The sequence below is a fragment of the Pipistrellus hanaki genome (assembly GCF_964339955.1).
Source record: "Pipistrellus hanaki genome assembly, chromosome: 4".
NCBI classification, from domain to species: Eukaryota; Metazoa; Chordata; class Mammalia; order Chiroptera; family Vespertilionidae; genus Pipistrellus; species Pipistrellus hanaki.
In genome coordinates this window covers 95,906,106-95,920,710 of record NC_140506.1, presented here as the reverse complement: position 1 = coordinate 95,920,710, position 14,605 = coordinate 95,906,106, and the positions used below count along the sequence as shown (strand labels likewise).

The 14,605-nt window shown below is 49.9% G+C and overlaps 1 protein-coding gene and 1 pseudogene across 3 annotated transcripts in view; both read left to right on the top strand.

Moving 5' to 3' along the window:
• LOC311622192 (transcription and mRNA export factor ENY2-like) overlaps positions 1-13,944 on the top strand; it is a 42,803-nt pseudogene extending 28,859 nt beyond the window's left edge. Inside the window, exon 2 of the transcript XR_014797053.1 lies at positions 11,348-13,944. The product of XR_014797053.1 is annotated as a transcription and mRNA export factor ENY2-like (transcript). The remainder of the gene's footprint in view (positions 1-11,347) is intronic.
• ZNF764 (zinc finger protein 764) lies at positions 3,969-8,431 on the top strand. Of its 2 annotated transcripts, none has more exons than XM_084883055.1 (3): positions 3,969-6,051; positions 6,203-6,316; positions 7,008-8,431. In XM_084883055.1, exons 1-3 carry the CDS (start codon positions 5,856-5,858, stop codon positions 7,922-7,924), a joined length of 1,227 nt encoding a protein of 408 aa, XP_084739181.1. In that variant the 5' UTR covers positions 3,969-5,855; the 3' UTR covers positions 7,925-8,431. The 2 variants fall into 2 exon arrangements, with proteins under 2 accessions (XP_084739181.1, XP_084739182.1); XM_084883056.1 differs by having other exon boundaries at positions 4,128-6,051; positions 7,011-8,431.
• Positions 13,945-14,605: the final 661 nt, after the last annotated feature.

The window sequence follows — 14,605 nt, the reverse complement described above, 5'->3', positions numbered from 1 at the left end:
AGTAGACCTCGCACAAATAACAGGGAGAGTTTTTTTGTTGTTGTTGTTTTTTTAACAAGTTTGTGATGATGCATTGGAAGCAAAGACATTCACGCAGATGACTTATCCTGTGTGCTTTACACCTTGAGTTTTGTTTTTTTTTTAAATATATATTTTATTGATCTTTTACAGAGAGGAAGGGAGAGAGAGAGTTAGAAACATCAATGAGAGAGTCATCGATCAGCTGCCTCCTGCAAGTCCCCCACTAGGGACGTGCCCACAACCAAGGTACATACCCCTGACTGGAATCGAACCCGGGACCTTTCTGTCTGCAGGCTGACCCTCTATCCACTAAACCGGTTTCAGCAACAGGGCGAGTTTTGAATCTGCTGTTTCACAGCAGCCACTCAGGAAAACAATACATTTAGAAAGGGCAAGGAGTGTGCAAGAGGCAGCTGATCATGTCCCTTCAAGCTCTCCTGATGGTGGGGAGAAGCATCCACCAGATACACCGTGTCATGCTGGAAACCAAATCAGTTTCAGCTGGGAAAGAGATGTTGACAGGAAGCCAGGAAGGCTGGTCAACAACCTCAATTGCTTTAACCTTTAGTTGAGATTATGTTAAGTTGAAGCAGCTGTTAAGCCTCAATAAAAGGGGATGGCAGGGCCAGAGCAGTCGTAGTTCTCCCACTAGAGTTGGACTACCGCCTGGCCCCCCAAATCGCCAAATTGAATTTCTTCAAGTCTCTTTTCATTTGTGTGCGGCCCTTCTCCAGAACCTGAACCCTGAATTGGAACTCTTTCTACGAGAGCCGTGAAAGAGAGTCCTATATCTGGCGCCCAACGCGGGGCGTGAAAGAGAGTCCTATATCTGGCGCTCAAAGCGGGGCTCCTGGAGGAGAAGGTATTTTTCGCCTAGAGCGAAGGAGGAAAAATACACCGAGAAAAGGTGTGGAAGATTCACCGGAAAAAGGTGAGGGAAATTCACCAGAAAAAAGGTGAGGGAAATTCACCGCACTCAAAGCCCACGGCTAGCTGCAGGGTCGCGAACTGTAAGCAGGGTGGGAACGTCTCTTTTCAGCCAGGCTAATGGGGAAGAATTCGGTTATAAATATATAGAATACAACCCTTTGTTTCCTGAAGAAGGTACATTAGATCTTGAGTGTTTAGCAAAAGGTGGTAAAAAATTTGAAGAAAAGGGGCTTAGCAGCAGGAAACAAGGCACCTCAGAAGAACTGTTTTTCCATGGGGAACGCAGTATTCAGATTATTAGAGCCTTTTAGAGAGGCTGAGGAGGAAGCTCCTCGCCTGCTTCCCTCTGCTCCTCCCAGAGAAGAGCAGGAAGAAAACTTGAAGGAATGGCCTTTATGGCCCCCTTCACCTCTATGTCCTAATCCTGGAACATTTAATTCACCACCAATAGAATCATCTATACAGAGAGCCATCAGAAAAGGACATGAAAGGATTTAATCCCTTCCACTGTGTGGAAAGCCTCACTGGGAAGGCACTTGAGCATTCTATATTGGCCTTTCTTGCCTTATTTGCAAAGAGGGACCCTCTCGTCACAATAATTGCCCACAGCTGTTGCTTGAGTTTTCAGTTCATGCTGAGGTTAAAACCTCATGGTGGCTGGTACCATGGATCCGTCTCTCACACAATGGGGTGAGCTGGATCCTCCCTGGAGAAGAAACCTGGGTTCCCTAAGATCTGTGATCAATGCCGGGGCCCCGCCAGCAGGCGAGGGGATCCCAAGGCAGGTACTGGGCATGGAGGCCATAGGGGCATAGGCTACCAAGGAGACAGAACTGAACCTCACATCACCCTGCTTGGCCCCAGAGGATGGCTGGTTAGCCAATGACGGGTAAGATTCCTCAAGGGAGGGACAACCTAAGACAGGCACAGCCGCAGAGGGCCATCAGGAGAGGACCTGGGGGCCAACAGAGGTGGGGCACAGATCCTCACCCCCCCAACGCTGCAGAGGCTTGAACACTTGCCCTTTTGAGGGATGTCTCCTGCCCCATGGCTGCTTCACGCTTCCCATACCCAGCTCAGATTGGGACCCAGGCTACAAACAGATTTGGTCCGGCTCAGATTGAGACCCAGCTACAAACAAGAGACTTGGCACGGCTCTTATTGAGACCCAGGCAACAGAGAAGTGGCTGATGGCGACTGTCCTAAATCTAGATCCAGCCTAAATCTACGAGTGCTCAGGGCTTTCTCAAGGATGCATATAATCTTTTCCATTAATATTTACAGAGTAAACTAAAAATGTTGTTAAAGTATTAAATTTGACAGTAAAATAGTCAAGTTTTCAAATTAATTTAAATTGGCTAAATGAAATGAGTTAATATTCAAGAAAATTTAATTGTAGAACAGGCTGTTCCTAAAGTATTAACCAAAATTTCTATTGGTAGTCCATTTCATGGTAAAATTGTTTAACATACAATAAACCCTAAAGCAGTCATAGTTTTTGTACAAAAAATTAAAAGTTAAAAGTTATCAAAACAGCATTATAAAAATTTTTCCAAAAGCCTCCTAATAATTAAATAGAAAAAGGGGGATAGTGGAAAATACCATGTAATAAAAAAAATTTTTTTAAAATGTCCTGTAAGTAAATTACATTTAGAAAAATTTTTCTTCTTTTGAAAACCAGTTTTCATTTGTAATGATAAGAGTAAGACAGCCATGAAAAACACACATAGTACCAAAATAAGTCAAAGAAAAATTGTTTGGGCAAAAAATTAAAAGTATCCCAAGTAAAATTTATAGAAAAGATTCCTTTATTAATTTTGGTCGAGATATGTTTGTATATTTTCAGAAAACAACTCTAAGACCATGTGGATTCCTGCAACAGAGAAGAATTGACAGGAATACTCCAGCCATAAAGACAGGAGGAAAAACAGACCAGAGATGGAAGATGCTGACGACGCCTTGCCATACTACAATAGCAGTCAGCAGATGTACGTCGCTGCAGGTTGTCCAGGACCAAACCAGAGGTCGGACCTGCATTGACACCATTCTTCCACCATCCGGATACCATTGCTGTCATGGACTCAGAACTATTGGACATTAAAATTTGGACTCAAAAAACTGACACTGAATCTGGGATTCAAAAACTGTTGGCCCAGAAAGAAATGTACTTACTACAGACTGATTTCATTTGACTCTCAGCATAGCCATTGTTGCTTATTTCATTTTTTGTTTGTTTATTTCTAGTCTGCATATGTAAAATTTTTTAGGGAAAGAAAACGGGGGAGATGCTGGAAACCAAATCAGTTTCAGCTGGGAAAGAGATGTTGACAGGAAGCCAGGAAGGCTGGTCAACAACCTCAATTGCTTTAACCTTTAGTTGAGATTATGTTAAGTTGAAGCAGCTGTTAAGCCTCAATAAAAGGGGATGGCAGGGCCAGAGCAGTCGTAGTTCTCCCACTAGAGTTGGACTACCGCCTGGCCCCCCAAATCGCCAAATTGAATTTCTTCAAGTCTCTTTTCATTTGTGTGCGGCCCTTCTCCAGAACCTGAACCCTGAATTGGAACTCTTTCTACGCGGGCCGTGAAAGAGACTCCAATAGTGTCAGGCAGAAGCCTCAGGAAAGCCTTTGGAAATGTTGGCAGCTAAACAGTGCCAGGTGTTAGACTTCAGTTCAGCAACCTCAGTACGTGAGTTCTGGCTAAGAATTAAGAGCTAAGACTCAAACTTCAAAAGAACGTTTAGCCGAGACCGGTTTGGCTCAATGGATAGAGCGTCGGCTTGGGGACTGAAGGGTCCCAGGTTCGATTCGATTCCGGTCAGGGGCATGTACCTTGGTTGCGGGCATATCCCCAGTAGGGGGTGTGCAAGAGGCAGCTGATTGATGACTCTCTCTCATCGATGTTTCTAACTCTCTCCCCTCCTCTCTGTACCAAATCAATTAAAAAAAAAACAAAAACAAAAAAACAAAAGAACGTTTAGCACAGCCAGTGTAGCTTAGTGGTCGAGCGTTGACCTATGAACTACGAGGTCCCGATTCCATCCTTGGTCAAGGGCACATGCCCGGGTTGTGGGCTCAATCCCCAGTGTGGGTCATGCAGGAGACAGCCAATCAATGATTCTCATAATTGATGCTTCTATCTCTCCCTCTCCCTCTGCCTTCCTCTCTGAAAACAATAAAAAAAAAATTTTTTTTTAAAAAGAGAACGTTTATTTAGAAAGTCAGAGGTAGAAGAAGTGAGCCATAGAAGAAATGGGCTCAGCAAATGAGCTACAGAACCAAAAGAAGGGCCCCTGGAGCTTGGGAGGCAGGGAGTGAGAGAGACTGAGACTTGCCTTGAGAGATGGGAGAGGGAGGAAAGGCTTGAGCAGGCCCTGGAAAAGAGAGCACACTGCCCTAACGGGTTTGGCTCAGTGGATAGAGTGTCAGCCTGAGGACTGAAAAGTCCCAGGTTTGAATCCAGAAAGGTCCCAGATTCGCATGTACCTTGGTTGTGGGCACATCCCCCGGGGAAGGGGGGGGGGGGGTGCAGGAGGCAGCTGATGGATGTTTCTCTCCCATTGATGTTTCTAACTCTCTATCCCTCTCCCTTTCTCTCTGCAAAAAATAAAATATATTTTTTAAAAAAGAGAGAGAGCACATTCTACAATAGGTCCCTGTCTTAAGAGCTTTTATCCTTTTATTTCGGGGTCCCAGGGGAGGATCCAATAGAACATTCATCAGCTTTCCTGATGTGCCCCTCAGAGTGGTAGTCTCCACTGGTTGGCTCCAGGGTCATTAGTCAAGACAGCTGGTCCAGAAGCCAGCAATGGCAGTCACTGATTTTGCTGCTCCGCTGGGCACAGCTGAGGCCTCGATGCCATGCCCAGGGTTAATGCTGAAGGGAGTGGTCCTGCAAGGGCTTGCAGTTTTGCCGGTTTCTCCTCCTCATGACCCTGTGCCCCCGGCCTCCGGTTCCTCCTGATGCCTGTCTGGTACCCACTACAGACGAAGGCAAGCAGAAAAAGCCAGACCTGCTGAAGACGGGGCGTGCATTTCCATGGATGTGGGAAATACTGTGATTGATTTGTCGGCCAAAGGAAAAGCATCAAGTCTTCTTAGGGCGGGTGTTTATGAAGGCGTGTGGGGGCACGAAGTAGGCGGGCAATCGCTGAAATGATGGGGAGAGTCGGTGCATTTGCTGAGAAAAAGACCCCAGGAGGGGCAGCTGGAGGAAGAAAGGGGTGCGTTCAGCTTGAGCCACGTCTGCTGTGCAGAGACAGGTGGCAGGCTGGCTGGGGAGCAGGTCTGAGCCAGAGGAACCAGTGGGGAGGCGCCTGCAGCACAGTGGGGAGGAAAGCTGCAGAAAGGGGCCTCTGACCTCTCTCCGGTCGTCCCTGCTCTCCCCGCTGCCCCCCATCTCCTGGTAACGGTCCCGGAGTGTCAGCCCAACAGGCGTCCAGCAGAGGCGGTCTCTCCTTACTGCTTCCCCTCAGCATCTGGGGACAGGTGCTGGCACCGTGAGGGCCAAAGCCGTTACCAGCGGCCCAGCCCGAAGCATGAGGCCGAGCTTCCGCAGCGGAGGGGCCGGGCCAGGGCTGGAACCCGTGCCCGCACCGCCCGCCCGGCGGGGACGGGGCGGCGGGGACCGGGCGGGTTGGCCCGGGCGCGGCGGGCGCTGCTCCGCCGCGAAGCCGCTGCGGCCATCTTGGTTGAGGGCCGGCGGCTAAGCCCCCTCCCCGCCTCCGAGACCCCGGCGAGGCGTCTTCTGGGCTAAACCACGTCGGAGCCAAGTTCCCGAGGCCGCGGGGCCGCCATTCCTTAGGAAGCCGCCTGTTCTCCGCACCTTCCCCGCCGCGGGGCCCGCAGGCCGCCGGGGCGGCGGCGGGGAGCGGGGGGCCGGCGGGCCCGGGGCCGGGGCTCCCCATGGCGCCGCCTCCGGCCTCGCTCCCCGCGCGGGACCCCGGGGCGGCGGCGCGCGCGGGGGGGAGCCTGCAGCCCGTGAGCTTCGCGGACGTGGCCGTGTACTTCTCCCCGGAGGAGTGGCGGAGCCTGCGGCCCGCGCAGAGGGCCCTGTACCGGGACGTGATGCGGGAGACCTACGGCCACCTGGGCGCGCTCGGTGAGGCCGGGCCCCGCACGGGGACGGGGTGTCCCCGCACGAGGAGGGGGAGCCCGCACGGGGAGGGGGGCCCGCGCACGGGGAGGGGGGCCCGGGCCGGGGCGGTTGGGCGGCGGCCTCCGGGCAGCGCGGTGTGCGTTCCTCTCCCCAGGGTTCCGCGGCACCAAGCCGGCGCTCATGGCCTGGGTGGAGGCGGAGGCTGAGCTGTGGGGGCCGGAGGCCGGAGACCCGGAGCTGGGAGCGGGTCTGACCGAGGGGGACGCGGGTGAGTACTGGGGACGCGCCTCGCCCACTCCCCGACCCGCTCCTCCGTCCCTCCCTGAAGCGCTTTCCCGGCGAAGGCGGAGGAACGGCGGTGTGACCGGCTCTGCTGGGAGCGGTCAGGCTCTCCACTCCCGTGTGACGCGGAGCCCCTCACATTTCGTTGGCCTGAAGCTCTGTCTTGCTCCACATCATCCCCCCTGTTTGCCTCCATCTAGCTCCTCCGCCCTGTGCTTTTCTTAGTTTACTTTCTTTCCTGTTATATTTTGGAGCAGCTTCCTTCCCTTGGCCTGTGCTGTTCGCTAGTGATTGGGCCTGCAGCTTGTTGCTCCGTGTACCCAGCGCCTCTGAGCCTGGCTCAGCCCAGGCTCACGTCTGTGCGGTGCCCGCTGCCTGGAGCATCCCTTGAGCACCTTATTCCCCAGGATCCAGTTAACACCCCTGCTGCCTGCCCCCAGTCATTTCCTGGCCCCAAGGTAGAATGTACTGTGCTGCCTCCTCCGCTTCTGATGCTTTGCTTTGTCCTCGGCAGCTGAGGAAAGGTGTGGTCCGTTTCCCTGCCTGTCCTGAGCTGAGTCCCCGAGGCAGCTGTGGGGCCCGGAGGTGGCTGTGTGGCAGGCCTCTCATCACGTGGGGTGTGGGATTCAAAGAGCAGGATAAATAAGCCAGGTCTGAGCTCTCCCCTTATCTCCCAGCAGATTCCAGAAACAAGGAAGAGAAAGGACTGCCGGAAGGCACCGGGGCCCTGGAGAAGATCCTTCCTGTGGATGCTCAGTCTCTTGGGCTGAAGGCTCTCAAACCCCCTCCTGTGGGTCTCCCTTACAGTTTGGAGCAGCTCTCCAAGGTGCCTCACCGGGGTCGCCCCCCACTCTTTGCCCACCTCCCTGTCCCACGGGCAGACCATCGTCACGGTTGCTACCTCTGTGGGAAGAGCTTTGCCTGGCACTCCACTCTGGTGGAGCACCTGTACACCCACACGGGCGAGAAGCCCTTCTCTTGCCCTGACTGTGGCAAAAGCTTTGGCCAGTCCTCCTCCCTGAGAAAGCACCTCGCCATCCACCGCGGGGAGCGGCCCCACCGCTGCCCGGACTGTGGCCGGGCCTTCACCCAGCGCTCTGCCCTCACCACCCACCTACGGGTGCACACGGGCGAGAAGCCCTACCGCTGTGCTGACTGCGGCCACTGCTTCAGCCAGAGCTCTGCCCTCTACCAGCACCAGCGGATCCACAGTGGCGAGACCCCCTTCCCTTGCCTGGACTGTGGCCGTGCTTTTGCCCATGCCTCAGACCTTCGGCGCCACGTGCGCACCCACACGGGCGAGAAGCCCTACCCGTGCCCGGACTGTGGGCGCTGCTTCCGGCAGAGCTCGGAAATGGCAGCCCACCGGCGAACCCACAGCGGGGAGCGCCCCTACCCCTGTCCTCAGTGCGGCAGGTGCTTTGGCCAGAAGTCGGCCATGGCCAAGCACCAGTGGGTCCATAGGCCTGGTGCCGGGAGACCTAAGGGCCAGGGTGCCGGTGGGTTGCCTGTGTCCCTGACCCCTGGCCCCGGGGACCTAGACCCACCTGTGAGCTTCCAGCACTACCCAGAGATATTCCAGGAGTGTGGATGATGGCCTCAAAAGTGAGAAGACAGAGGGGGAAGATCTAAACATTCATTTCCTGAGGCCCAAGCTGGAATGAGTACTGAACCTCTGGGGCTCCAGGAAGGTCATGGAATGCCTTGTAAGAGCTGGACCTGGGGAACAAGGGCCATCATTTAGACCCTCTCCAGCTTGACAGGGGGCCACCTCAGTCTCTGCTGGCCTGGACTCTGGAAGCCCCTTTGCTGAGTTCAGACTGAGGTAAGATCCCCCCCGCCCCACCGACCTAGACTGTGGGAAGAAAAGACCTTTCTCAGATGTGTTAAAAGGATTGAGATGGAAGAGAACATTGTTTTACCCGTTTGCCTTTTCACTGTATCATGGTGGTAGGCACATCCACCCTAGACCCAACCAAGAGGTCTCATTTACTGCACTGAATCTGGCCTGCAACTCTTATTTTTTGGCCTAGTCAGAATTTTATTTTTTTATTTTTATTTTTTTTAATTTAATAAATATTTATTGTTCAGATTATTATAATTGTTCCTCTTTTTTCCCCCATAGCTCCCCTCCACAAGGTTCCTACCCCACCCTCTGCTCTTAACGCCCCCCCCCACCCCGACTGTCCTCATCCATAGATGTGCACTTTTTGTTCAGTCTTCCCGCACCCCACACACCCCTTTTCCCCAAGAATTGTCAGTCCACTCCCTTTCTATACCCCTGATTCTATTATATTCACCAGTTAATATTGTTCATCAGATTTCTCCCCCCCCCCCCCTTGGTTTTTAGATTCACTTGTTCATAATTTTTAAAAATATATTTTATTGATTTTTTACAGAGAGGAAGGGAGAGGGATAGAGAGTTAGAAACATCGATAAGAGAAAAACATCCGTCATCCGTCAGCTGCCTCCTGCACAGCCCCCACTGGGGATGTGCCCACAAACCAAGGTATGTGCCCTTGACCGGAATCGTACCTGGGACCCTTGAGTCCACCGGCTAGTGCTCTATCCACTGAGCCAAACCAGCTAGGGCTGTTGTTCATAATTTTTATCTTTATCTTTTTCTTCTTCTTCCTTTTCTTAAAGAATACCTTTCAGCATTTCGTATAATTCTGGTTTGGTGGTGATGAACTCCTTTAGCTTTTTCTTATCTGTGAAGCTCTTTATCTGACCTTCAATTCTGAATGATAGCTTTGCTGGGTAGAGTAATCTTGATTGTAGTTTCTTGTTATTCATCACTTAGAATATTTCTTGCCATTCCTGTCTGGACAGCATAGTTTCTATTGAGAAATCAGCTGACAAAGTATGGGTGCTCCCATGTAGGCAACTAACTGTTTTTCTCTTGCTGCTTTTAATATTCTCTCTTTGTCTTTTGCTCTTGGCATTTTAATTATGATGTGTCTTGGTGTGGTCCTCTTTGGATTCCTTTTGTTTGGGCTTCTGTGTGCTTCCTGGACTTGTAAGTCTCTTTCTTTCACCAGGTGGGAGAAGTTTTCTGTCACTATTTCTTCAAATAGGTTTTCAATATCTTTCTCTCTCTCTTCTTCTGGGATCCACATAATTCTGATCTTGGTATGCTTGAAGTTGTCCCAGAGGTTTCTTACACTATCTTCAACTTTCTGGATTCTTTTTTCTTTTTGCTTTTCCAGTGGAGTGTTTTTTGCCTCTTTGTATTCCAAATCTTTGACTTGATTCTTGCAATCATCTAGTCTGCTTTTAGGTCCCTGTATAATATTATTTATTTCAGTCAGTGTATGCTTAATTTCTAATTGATCCTTTTTCATTTCCTTGAGGGTGTCATTAAATTTATCGGCCTTTTCTAGGAAATTCTTGAAAAACCTTAAAACTGTGGTTTTGAACTCTATAGCCAGTCTTTTGCTTTCCTCCATTTCCTTCATTTGTGGCCTACCTCTTTGTCTCTGCATTTTAGCTGCTTCCCTGAGTTGATGGAGTAGCTTTGTGTGCTAGGTGTCCTAGCAGGGCCCAGTGGCTCAGCCTCCCCAGTTACCTAAGGTGGACACTCTTGGTGCACCCCTTTGTGGGCTGTGTGTGCAGTCTTGTAGTTAAACCTTGATTGTTGTTGGTATTATGGTAGGGAGTTGACCTCCAGGCCAATTGGCTGAGGATCAGCAGTGTCTCTGCTGGGAGAGCTTCTGTGCTCAGCTTGGATGGAGCGGAGTCTCAGTGTGGAGCCAACAGCCTTGGTTTCCCGTCAGCCCCTCCCTAAGAGGCCCCTATGTCTCAGTGTCCCACAGCAATGGCTGCACGCACCTCTGAGAGAAGGCTGCTCTCGAGTTTCGCCCGCTTTTAGACAGTCCAGTTTCTTCCCGAATGAGTCTGGTACCCAAAGTCTCACCTGGAGCTGGGTTTCAGTGCAGTCGGGAGGTTTTGTTTCCCTCCCAAACGAGAAAGCTAGCCGCGAGTTTGCTGCCCACCCTCTCTGCGCACAGTGAGTAAACCAACTGTGTATTCAGCTGCCCGCCCTTTCCTCGCACACAGGTCTCCGCACCTCCACAGCTCCTCTGAGTCTCAGTGTCCTTTTCTCTTTCCTTCTAGTTGTAGAATTTCCACTCAGCCAGCTTTCCGGTTGTTCTGGACAATGTCTGCTCTGTCTTCCAGTTGCAGTTTTGAAATTGTTGTACGAGGCAGCAGAATAAGTGTTTACTTATGCTGCCATCTTGGTTTCCTGGCCTAGTCAGAATATTACAATATTACAAATTATTGGTTAAGATTCACACAGAATCCAGGTTTCTGATTTCTCTTGAGAAATCCAAAGATTTGGCAACTCTACCTAAGCTCCCACAAAACCACATCTGGCAGGAGCTGGGGCAGCCGTTCCCTTTGGATGGAGCCGGAGCCTGTGCTCCGCTTCAGCATGCTCGCCACCCTCTTCAGCTCCCGACCAGCATCAGCTGGCACTCATGGCTTGCCCATGTCTTTTCCAGGCAGGCTTGCTCCATCTGGTGTTTTCCACCCCTTTACATGACCTGTTGGGCCTTTGGAAATTGGAGTTTGCAAACCATGGCCTATAGCGGCAGTTGCCAATTCTTTTGCGGTCAGAGCCCAGCCCTGTCCAGGCAATGGAAGCAGCCAGCCATGGGCAGACCCTGTCCTGCCTCTGGTCAGGACAACCCTTCACTTGAGGAGGAATAGAGGTTATGTCCTCTGCTGGCCCGTGTGTACTTGCCTTTACTCAATCCCATGTCTGCTTACCTTAGGAAGGAAGATCTGTCAATCTGGAGAAACTTCTAAAGAAAGAGAACATTTGGGGAAAAGACACTGTTCAGGTGAAGTAATGAACTGACTTGATTCCAAGTCTGAGCCCACCTGAACCTTTCTAGGAGGATTAGCTAGTGTGCCACCTTGTCATAATGGGACATGGTGTGAGAAGGCACCTTAGTGGTAGCAGATACCTTTGTACCAGCTTTTTTAAAAAAAATTTTTTACAGAGAGGAAGGGAGAGGGAGAGAGAATTAGAAACATCGATGAGAGAGAAACATCGACCAGCTGCCTCTTGCACTCCCCCTACCGGGGATGTGCCCGCAACCAAGGTACATGCCCTTGACTGGAATCGAACCTGGGACTTTTCAGTCCGCAGACTGACGCTGTACCACTGAGCCAAACCAGTTTCGGCTGTATCAGCTTTTAATTCCCTAGAGAAGGCAGTGTATATCTCCTAACTCAGGCTGCCTGGGGAAAACCTAGCCTGAAACCCATTCTCACTCAGCTTGCCCATTAAGGTGTCATAATTACTACTTTCTCTGAGTGCTTTGAAGTTTGCAGGCTTGCTTAAGGCCCAAATGCCAGACCAAGCTCTTCTGCTTCCTGCCTTCAGGACCCAACTTATCACCATTAAAAGATAATTTTTGAGTGTCATGAAATACTTAAGCCGTGGCCTCATTCCATTCCATTCTTTTTAAAAATATATATATTTTATTGATTTTCCACAGAGAGGAAGGGAGAGAGATAGAGAGCTAGAAACGTCGATGAGAGAGAAACATCGACCAGCTGTCTCTTGCACACCCCCCACCGGGAATGTGCCCACAACCAACGTACATGCCCCTGACCGGAATCGAACCTGGGACCTTTCAGTCCGCAGACCGATGCTCTACCACTGAGCCAAACCGGTTTCGGCCTTATTCCATTCTTAACTCCTTATTGCTTGGCAGGATACTTCCATCAAGGGTAGGGCTCTCTTCTGCTACTGCAGGTGTCTGAGGCTAAAAACTCAAAACAATTGAAGCCGAAAGAGTTTCTAGGGCTTCACTGGAGAAATGCTTGTCTGTACCAGATATGAGCCCATCCAGTCCCCATTGTGAGAGGTGAGGCCATGACCACATGTCTAAAATAAGGGTATTGATTTGAGTTCCAAAGACCCTAAACTTTTTAGGAATGTTTACATGCATCTTTTTAGAAACAGGATGTGCAAAGCTGTGACCCAAAGAAGCTAAAGCCTGCATTAGGCCAATATTTTTCAAAGTAAGGCCTCCCTGCCGAAGAATCTCATCGTTTCTTTAAAACATAGCTAGCACCCTAGTTGGTTTGGCTGAGTGGACCATGGATTTAAGGGTCCCAGGTTCAATTCTGGTCAAGGGCAAGTACCTCCATCCCCGGCCCTGGTCTGGGCATGTGGGAGGCAACCAATCGATGTGTGTCTCTCACATTGAGGTTTCTCTCTGCCTCTCCCCTGCTTCCCACTCTAAAAATCAATGGAGAAGGAAATGCGTGTTCCAGCTTTCTGTGTGCTTAGGTGCTCGGGCTACTGAGGGTCTAAGTCTGGGCAGCCGAATAGTGGTTAGCAAAATGAACAAAGATGTGCAGATGAGAGCAGTGATTAAACAAAAGTTGATAGGAACTGGAGAAAGAGAACATCAAAGTTGCTGAGAGCTAAATTAATTGAATGTGGTGGAAGGATCAACTGAAGGCACACTGTGAAGGTAATTAAAGAAAAAGGACCAGAACACATTACTGTGGATGACTTGGTGGCTGAAATCACACCAACAGGCAGAGCCCTGGTACCTGACAGTGTAAAGAAGGAGCTACAAAGAATAAGAACATTCCTTGCTCAGCCTGCCAGCCTTTAAGTTTGAATTAGATTGTGTTGTTTGTGGTCTTATTTCTGAAGGTAAAACTTGCCATACATTAGGAATCGCTTTCCCAAAATAAAATCCTTTTTTGTATGATGGTAAAAAAAAAAAAAAAAAAAAAAAAAAATCAATGGAGAAATAGACTCTGGTGAAGATTAACAACAAAATGTAGCTAGCTTCCTCAGGCCCTGTGCCCAGCTATGGAATCTGAGTCTTCAGGGATGGAATTTTTGTTTTTGAATGAGGTCCAGACCTACTTTAATTAGCATTAGTGTCAGTATTACAAAGAGCTTAAAATCTCCATTTACATTTTTTTAATTTAGCCTTAAAAGTATTTCGTAAAGTACTTTATCCATAGGGAAATGAAAATAGAAGTATCTAATTTAGGACTGATTGGAGCTTAGAGTACCACACATCTACTAGATTTTTTAACTTAATAAAATTTATCATAATACGACTTAATTTATATTTTTTCTAAAAATGCTCTTTATATTTTCAATTTGGCTTTTAAAAAAAAGTTAAGTTCTTTATTGTTTAAAGTATTACTCCAGGGATGGACTTTTATGCCTGCTAAACTTGGAGAACCAGTCTCTGAACGAAATGTTATTTTCTAGCTGCTCTTAGCTTTTGTAAGAGGAGGGGTTGTCTCAGGCCTGTGTCAAACCTTAGGTCAGGGGACGACTTAGCTAGACACAAGACCATTTCCTTTGTTCTTGCCAAAGGGGTCTGTGCTGTGGCCGGTCTCTTCCTGTGTAGTTCTTCTGAATTTATTGATTTTAAAGAGAGGGAAGGAGCACGCTAGGGGATGATGATGTGGAGAAAGTGGCTGCTCACCTTGGGGGACACACAGTGGGAGAACAAAGCCAGGGGACTCCTACTCTGGATTAGCAGCCTAGTTGGGACAAGTCGGAACCGTCATCAAAGGCTTTCTTGTGCTTGGAGCCTTTCGCTGCTTTGGGTAGCAGATGGGGCTGGGGGGGGTGGGGGAGGTGGTGGTGGAGAGGGGGCGGGTCTGGCTGCCACTTGAAAGCCTATTGCACAGACAGGTCTGGTGCTAGAGGAGGCTGCCCGGAAGCCAGCCAGCCACTCTTCCTCTAGGCCACATGTGTCAAACACAAGGCCCGCGGGCCAAATCCAGCCCGCCAGGCCTTGCAATGTGGCCCGCACCGCGCTGTCATCACTGCACTCCGCTGTCAGTTTATGACATTGTCAGTTTATGACTGTTCAGTAAACCATTCGGCCCGCGATTTAGGCTGGATTTTAGATTTTGGCCCCTTCTCTGATTGAGTTCGACACCCCTACTCTAGGCACTAGTGAGACTGAACTTCCACGTGGAGGTGATGGTGCCTGGGTGGCTTGAAGCCCTGGACTAACTTCTGCTGCATGTGGGCTTTAGCCACGCTATGAAGAGTACAGGCAGTGGACCTTGTCAGGCCTGAGGCTGGAATCTCCTCACTTTGCAGAGCTGCTCTCCTGTGTAAGTTTCCTGGTGGGTAAGCAGGTCAGAAAGTCTCATGAAGGAGACTCGTCTCTCATGGTGTGAGTGCTTTGGGCATGACCAGGGCGTATCCCAGGTCCAGCACTTCCCAATCAGTGCACTTGTAGGTGCTCATCCTAACAGGTTTTGG

Coding starts and splice junctions, on each gene's coding strand:
- ZNF764 (XM_084883055.1), top strand. CDS start 5,856: ATGGCGCCGCCTCCGGCCTCGCTCCCCGCGCGGGACCCCGGGGCGGCG. Junction 6,052..6,202: donor CGGCCACCTGGGCGCGCTCG/GTGAGGCCGGGC, acceptor TCCTCTCCCCAG/GGTTCCGCGGCACCAAGCCG. Junction 6,317..7,007: donor TCTGACCGAGGGGGACGCGG/GTGAGTACTGGG, acceptor CTTATCTCCCAG/CAGATTCCAGAAACAAGGAA.